The 8,463-nt window shown below is 43.6% G+C and overlaps 1 protein-coding gene across 1 annotated transcript in view; it reads right to left on the bottom strand.

Moving 5' to 3' along the window:
- The window catches only part of LOC307240103 (chloride channel protein 1-like), a gene marked incomplete at both ends in the record, with an annotated part of 40,341 nt that extends 34,767 nt beyond the window's left edge, over positions 1–5,574 (bottom strand). Inside the window, 7 exons of the mRNA XM_080013736.1 lie at positions 2,198–2,323; positions 2,603–2,681; positions 3,045–3,122; positions 4,214–4,347; positions 4,690–4,818; positions 4,954–5,085; positions 5,499–5,574. Of these exons, the coding sequence (XP_079869862.1) occupies positions 2,198–2,323; positions 2,603–2,681; positions 3,045–3,122; positions 4,214–4,347; positions 4,690–4,818; positions 4,954–5,085; positions 5,499–5,574 (754 nt within the window). The remainder of the gene's footprint in view (positions 1–2,197; positions 2,324–2,602; positions 2,682–3,044; positions 3,123–4,213; positions 4,348–4,689; positions 4,819–4,953; positions 5,086–5,498) is intronic.
- Between the last annotated feature and the right edge of the window lie 2,889 nt (positions 5,575–8,463).

Genomic DNA, 8,463 nt, shown 5'->3' with positions numbered 1-8,463 from the left:
GCGAGAATGAAGCCAAAAATCTGGGTGTAATCATGGACGGCGATCTTATTTTAAGAGCCATATCAATCACATCACAAAATCATCCTTCTACCATCTAAAAAACATTTCAAAATGAAGAGGCTTCCTGTCAAAGGCAGACTCCAAAAAATGACTCTCTGCATTCAAAGGAGATCAGACGACTGTAATGGCCTCTTCACCGGCCTCCCCAAACCAGCCGTGCAGCGGCTGCAGTTCATCCAAAACGCGGCTGCACACGTTGTCACTGCGACAACAAGGTTTGAACACATCACAGCTGTTCTTACACCTCTACACGCTCCGTCAAAACTACAACTGATTTGAAGATTCTGCTGCTTGGATCTTCTTCTTCTTTGTGCTGCTCCCGTTAGTGGTGGCCACAGCGGATCATCTGCCTCCAACACCTTGTGTTCTGCATCTTCCTCCCTGACACCACCCGCCTGTATGTCTTCCCTCAGCACCTCCATCAAGCTTCTCTTTATCTTCCTCTTTTCCTCTTGCCTGGCAGCTCCACCCTCAGCCTCCTTCTCCCAATGTAACTCTCATGTCTCCTCCACACGTGTCCAAACCATCTCAATCTGGCCTCTCTCACTTTTCCACCAAACTGTCCAACCTGAACTGTCCCTCTAATGTCCTCATTCTTAATCCTGTCCATCCTTGTCCCTCCCAATGAAAACCTCCACATCCTCAACTCTGCCACCTCCACTTCATCCACCTGCTTTTTTGTCAGTGCCACCGCCTCTAAACCGTACAACATGGCTGCTCTTACTACGTTCTGTACACCTTCCCCTTCACTCATGCTGCACACATCACTCCGCCCACTCCACCCTGCCTGTACTCTCTTCTTCACCTCTCTCCTGCACTCTGCGCTGCTTTGGATGGTCGACCCCAAGTACTTGAACTCATCCGCCTTCTCCACCTCCACTCCTTGCATTCTCAGCTTTTCTCCGCCCTCCCTCCCATTCAGGCACATGTATTGTGTCTTACTCCTGCTGATTCTGCTACTTGTATAAAGATATAAATGGCCTTGCACCTCAGCATATAAAAATTAATGTGAATTATACAGGAACCAGCAAGAACTCTCAGGTCCACAGGCAGTGCTCTTTTAACTCTCCGTCGTACCAGCTCTAAAGCAGGGAAGGCCGCTTTCTGTATCTATGCCCCAAGTAAATGGAACACTCTGCCGAGGGTGTTCCATTTACATTTACTTAAAAAAACAGGTTAAAAACCTTGCTGTTCACTACAGTCTATGACGGACGTGTGTGTGTGTGTGTGTGTGTGTGTGTGTGTGTGTGTGTGTGTGTGTGTGTGTTTTCTATGTTGTGAGATTACGGGTTGGTGCTGCTGTTTCTGTTGTTGTTGTTTCTGTTGTTGCTGCTGTTGTTCTTGTTTTTGTTGTGAGATTGCAGTGAAAGGATAGTAAGAAGGGTGTGTTTTTCAGAGAGAGAGAGTCAAAAGGATCTCCCTCCCGAGGTTTGAATGAAAACTTGACCTGTAATTTACAGATGCTAATTAATGCACCTTGACCGGATTGAGATGAGATGGTGCACACTGTTGACTGAGCACAAACAAGGAGATTTCCGGTTCCGGAGAAAGCTACCACTTCCGGTTCCGGTGATGTCTTTGTGTGTGCGTTACTTTGGTGAATCGTTTCCCAACTTTACCTGATTTTGGATTACCAATTTCGGATTTTTCGTACTGTGCTATCCGTACTTTTTCCTGGCTTTGAACCTGCTGGTGTTGATATTGCTGCTGCTGTTATTGTTGTTTGTGTGATTGCTGCTGCTGTTGTTGCTGCTGTTGTTGTTGCTTCTGTGGTGGCTGCTGCTGCTGCTGCTGCTGCTGCTGTTGTTGTTTTCTGTTGTTGCTGCTGCTGCTGTCTTTGCTACTGTGGTTGTAGTTGCTTTTGTTGTTGTTTTTGTTGTTATATTTGTTGATTTTATTGTTGTTGCTGCTGCTTTTGTTATTGCTGTTGTTTCAGGGGCATTCTTTTGAAATGACCACCTGACATCACTGTTCTTTCTTTGATTGTATTTCTTTGTAAAGAGCATTGTGTGGACCTGGTATGAAATGTGCTTTATAAATAAAGATTGACTTGACTTTTTAATCTACCTGTGTCCTTTTTAAACCACCTGTGTCCTATTTACCTGTGTCCTTTTTAATCTACCTGTGTCCTTTTTACCTGCGTCCTTGTTGAAGACGGACAAAACACGGAAGATGAAGGCACTGAAGGTGGCGGCAAAGTATCCTCTCCAGTAGTTCCTCACCGCAAAGTAGGTGGAGGTCACCTCGATGCTGAACAGCACCCCTGGTGGAGGGAGGGGGACGTGCACCTTGCAGTTGGTCACTTTAGTCACTTGAACCTGTGTTTTTTAGGTTTTCTCAACTTCTAATGTATTGATATACAGATATGTATAACTCTGCAGTTACAATTATAATTATTACTAATAATTATAATAGTAATACTAAATATTACTAATGCTACCATCATATGAATCTATATTTTACAATACAATTACAGGATATATAACATGATATAGAATATACTTTGGCATAGTATATCTACTATATGATCTATGCTTTGTACCTCCTAGTGGAGTCCCGAAGCAGCAGCCGACACCCACAGCACACCCCACGGTCAGGATGTCAGTGTAACAGTATGGATTCTACTGGACACACACACACACACACACACACACACACACACCTTAACATAATACAATAATAACTTTATATAAAACTTTTCAAATCAGTCGCAAAGTATTTCACACAGAATTAAAAGTAATTATTATAATTATTATTATTTTATTTTTTATTGTAATAATATTCTCATAACAAAGTTTTATTTGTTATTGTTTTTTGGTTAATATACATTTTGTTTGTTAATTTTGTTGTTATTATTATTTATTTTGTTATTGCTTTGTTATAATTTTTTAGTTATTGTTTTTTGTTATTATTTTCTTTTTGTTATAATTTTTTTAATTATCGTTTATTTGTTATTGTTTTGTTATGGTTTTTCAGCTTCTTACCTGATAAACACCTGAGAAAAACATCATGAACCTGCTGATAACGGCTGCACAGATGCTGGCGATGTGCACGAAGGGACCCTAAACACACACACACACAAATTATTTTAAAGTTATGAAACCATTATTTATGAGAAACAAAGGTTAAATATACTGCCATATTTATATTTATATTATATTATATTAAGTCATCGCATTAGCTTAAATGTTACACGCATCAGCCACAACATTAAACACCACTAATAACACTAACACTGTGTCGCTCCCCCTGGTGTCCCCAAAACAGCTGTGAGGTGGCGGCATGGACTCCACCAGACTCTGAAGGTGTCCTGTGGTATCTGGCACCAAGACATTAGCAGCAGATCCTTTAAGTCCTGCAAGGTGGAGGTGGGGCCCACATGGATCGGGCTTGTTGTTCCAGCACATCCCACAGATACATTTACATTTACATTTAGTCATTTAGCAGACGCTTTTATCCAAAGCGACTTACAAGGGAGAATAACATTCAGCTACATTGCGACAGAGATTAGTGTAGATGCTCCGTCTTCTTCCATTGCTCCGTGTTCCAGTAGTGACGCTCACATATTCATTGTAGGTGCTTTCAGGGGTGGACAGGGGTCAGCATGGACACTGTGAGCTCCCATACGCAGCAAGCTGCCATGCACTGTGTGTTCTACACCTTTCTATCACAGCAACATTCACTGTTTCAACACTTTGTGCTGCAGTGGTTCTACTGTGGCATCGAACCAGACGGACTAGACATGGCTCCCCACGTGCAGAATTATGGAATAATAATCAAACTATGTTAAGACTATCAAAATAAAATAAAAAATTGTAATTAAATAATTTTTATGTCAGAAATGTGTTTTTTTTCCTCAGAATTCAGTTGGTTTAGTGATGTGTAGATACAGGTTTTACTCATTCAAAACATTCAAAACGCGTTTTTTTCTGTCATTTGACATATTTGTTAAGGAACATTGTGAAGGTGTTCCAGGTACTGATGGAGGTATTGATGGAGGTATTGGTGGAGGTACTGGTGGATGTATTGGTGGAGGTACTGATGGAGGTACTGATGGAGGTAGTGATGGAGGTAGTGATGGAGGTAGTGGTGGAGGTAGTGATGGAGGTAGTGGTGGAGGTAGTGGTGGAGGTAGTGGTGGAGCCCTGCCCACCTCCTTCCCCACCGGCATGCCGCTGCCCAGGCCGGCGGTCAGGCCGATGACCTTGGCGGTGAAGGCCTTGAGGGTGAGGAAGTCCTTGAGGGCCACGCCCCTCAGGATAGTCTTCAGCTCAGGGATGCCAGAGCCTGAGCATCAGGGGCCACAAACAACAAGAAATCATCAGCTCACCCTGCTGCGTGGCCCCTGGAGGGCTGCCAAGTACCCCCTGGAGCTCTGGGGAGGACCTCCAGGGGCCACGCAACCAAGTGCGAAAAAGTAATTGACAAACATAATAAATGATGATGACATATGACATCATCTAATATTACATGTTAGATCATAACACGCTTGATGTGAAAGCCCTGCACGTCCATGGAGGGCCCCTGGGGGCCACAGTGTGAGAACGTATATTAAAGCATAGTAAATTATATGTGTGTGTGTGTGTGTGTGTGTGTGTGTGTGTGTGTGTGTGTGTGTGCACTACACACCCACGGCCTGCGGCGCCACCAGGTGGCAAAAGAGGGAGGAAAGGAGGATGAGCAGCAGAGGATAAGAAACCCAGAAGAGGAACTGGAGGAGGACGTTCCCCTTCAACTCCACATAGACCCACTTATAGACTGGAGGGAGGGAGGAGGGAGGAGGGAGAACAAAAGAAAGATGGTTTGAAAGAATGTCTGCCATCCCTCCCTCCATCCAACTATCTGTTATTCGCTCCTGGCCCCCTGCTGGTGGGCCCTGGCCCCGTCTCATACCCTTCAGGCTCCTGGTGCTGGCGTAGTCCATGGCCCAGCTGACCAGGGCCATGGTGACGCCCAGCAGGACCAGGAAGATCCAGTCCTCCCCCAAGTGGGACACCAGGAAACCCTGGACCCGGGTCATGCCGCCTGCGAACAGAGCAACACACGGACCTATATACATACACAGTACATATATATATATATATATATATATATATATATATACATATATATATAAATATACATATACATTTATATACATACAAATATATACATATCTATGAATATATATATATATATATACTTTAATTAGATTTTCATTTTTTATTGTTATTTATTTTTTTTATCTTAAGATATTATTACTATTTGTAAAACTATAAAAAGTTAAAAAGTTGTGTTTCTCTCTGCACAGAATCAGGGAAAATGTATAAATTTGAATGATTTATTCTGTAATTATTTACCGCTACACTTGTCGTCGCACCGTCTGTTGTTGATTGATGACGTCACTTCCTGTTCCTGTTCCTCTGAAGTCCCCGCCCGACCACTCTTTGCACGCTGACCGTGGCGGCTGCAACTGTGGCTGCCATGTTTCTTGATTTGTCTCTCGGTCAGGAGGCGAGTGGCCTCGTGCCTCATCGACGCCCCCTGCTGTTCCCGGTACTCGCCATACAGCTGCCAATCAATCCCAACAATCAATATATCAATCAATGAGTTGGTCAATAAGTTAGAAAGTTGTTCAATCAGCCATTTGGCCAATCAATCGATTGATCAATAATCCATCCATGCCGGACACCAGGACAATCGATCAATAAACAAGTTAATCGGTGCGCTTACATGCACCTGAATAATCCGATCACATCGCAGCAGAGGGTGGTTTTCCCTAAATAGTGGAGCAACTAGTTCCAGTCAATATTTGACGACGTGCTGTAAATGACTGCTTCCTGTCAGTATCCGGACTCCTTCCTGTCAATAACACGACTCCTTCCTGTCAATAACAGAACTCCTTCCTGTCAATAACAAAACTACTTCCTGTCAATAACACGACTCCTTCCTGTCAATAACACAACTACTTCCTGGCAGTAACACGACTCCTTCCTGTCAGTTACACGACTCTTTCCTGTCAATAACCTGAGTACTTCCTGTCAGTAACACGACTCTTTCCTGTCAGTATCACGACTCCTTCCTGACAGTATCACGACACCTTCCTGTCAATAACATGACTACTTCCTGTCAGTAACACGACTACTTCCTGTCAGTAACACGACTCCTTACTGTCAGTATCACGACTCCTTCCTGACAATAACACGACTACTTCCTGTCAATAACACGACTACTTCCTGTCAGAAACACGACTAGTTCCTTTCAGTAACACGACTACTTCCTGTCAGTATCACGACTCCTTCCTGTCAATAACCTGACTACTTCCTGTCAGAAACACAACTCCTTCCTGTCAGTAACACGACTCCTTCCTGTCAGTAACACGACTACTTCCTGTCAGTATCACAAGTCCTTCCTGTCAGTTACATGACTCTTTCCTGTCAGTAACACGACTCTTTCCTGTCAATAAACTGACTACTTCCTATGAGTAACACGACTCCTTCCAGTCAGTATCACGACTCCTTCCTGTCAGTATCACGACTCCTTCCTGTCAGTATCACGACTACTTCCTGTCAGTATCACGACTCCTTCCTGTCAGTAACAGGACTCCTTCCTGTCAGTAACACGACTACTTCCTGTAAGTAACACAGCTACTTCCTGTCAGTAACACGACTACTTCCTGTAAGTAACACAACTACTTCCTGTCAGTATCACGACTCCTTCCTATCAATAACCTGACTACTTCCTGTAAGTAACACAACTAATTCCTGTCAGTATCACGACTCCTTCCTGTCAATAACCTGACTACTTCCTGTCAGAAACACAACTCCTTCCTGTCAGTAACACGACTACTTCCTGTCAGTAACACGACTCCTTCCTGTCAGTAACACGACTACTTCCTGTCAGTATCACGAGTCCTTCCTGTCAGTTACATGACTCTTTCCTGTCAGTGACACGACTCTTTCCTGTCAATAAACTGACTACTTCCTATGAGTAACACGACTCCTTCCAGTCAGTATCACGACTCCTTCCTGTCAGTATCACGACTACTTCCTGTCAGTATCACGACTCCTTCCTGTCAGTAACAGGACTCCTTCCTGTCAGTAACACGACTACTTCCTGTAAGTAACACAACTACTTCCTGTCAGTAACACGACTACTTCCTGTAAGTAACACAACTACTTCCTGTCAGTATCACGACTCCTTCCTATCAATAACCTGACTACTTCCTGTAAGTAACACAACTAATTCCTGTCAGTATCACAACTCCTTCCTGTCAGTAACACGACTACTTACTGTCAGTAACACGAATACTTCCTTACAGTAACACAACTCCTTCCTGTCAATAACCTTACTACTTCCTGTCAGTAACACGACTGCTAACTGTCAATAACCTGACTACTTCCTGTCAGTAACACGACTCCTTCCTGTCAGTAACACAACTCCTTCCTGTCAATAACCTGACTACTTCCTGTCAACAACCTGACTAATTCCTGTCACTAACCTGACTACGTCCTGTCAATAACCTGACTACTTCCTGTCAATAACCTGACTACTTCCTGTCAATAACCTGAGGACTTCCTGTCAATAACCTTACTACTTCCTGTCAGTAACACGACTACTTCCTGTCAGTAACACGACTCCTTCCTGTCAGTATCACGACTACTTCCTGTCAGTAACACGACTCCTTCCTGTCAGTATCACAACTCCTTCCTGTTAGTAACACGAATACTTCCTGTCAGTAACCTGACTCCTTCCTGTCAATAACCTGACTACTTCCTGTCAATTACCTTACTACTTCCTGTCAATAAAACGACTACTTCCTGTCAGTAACACGACTAGTTCCTTTCAGTAACACGACTACTTCCTGTCAGTATCACGACTCCTTCCTGTCAATAACCTGACTACTTCCTGTCAGAAACACAACTCCTTCCTGTCAGTAACACGACTCCTTCCTGTCAGTAACACGACTACTTCCTGTCAGTATCACAAGTCCTTCCTGTCAGTTACATGACTCTTTCCTGTCAGTAACACGACTCTTTCCTGTCAATAAACTGACTACTTCCTATGAGTAACACGACTCCTTCCAGTCAGTATCACGACTCCTTCCTGTCAGTATCACGACTCCTTCCTGTCAGTATCACGACTACTTCCTGTCAGTATCACGACTCCTTCCTGTCAGGAACAGGACTCCTTCCTGTCAGTAACACGACTACTTCCTTTAAGTAACACAACTACTTCCTGTCAGTAACACGACTACTTCCTGTAAGTAACACAACTACTTCCTGTCAGTATCACGACTCCTTCCTATCAATAACCTGACTACTTCCTGTAAGTAACACAACTAATTCCTGTCAGTATCACGACTCCTTCCTGTCAATAACCTGACTACTTCCTGTCAGAAACACAACTCCTTCCTGTCAGTAA

The sequence above is a fragment of the Zeus faber genome (assembly GCF_960531495.2).
Source record: "Zeus faber genome assembly, chromosome: 1".
Classification (NCBI taxonomy): Eukaryota; Metazoa; Chordata; class Actinopteri; order Zeiformes; family Zeidae; genus Zeus; species Zeus faber.
Note: the sequence above shows the minus strand (reverse complement) of the source record. Positions and strands in the feature narration are given on the sequence as shown.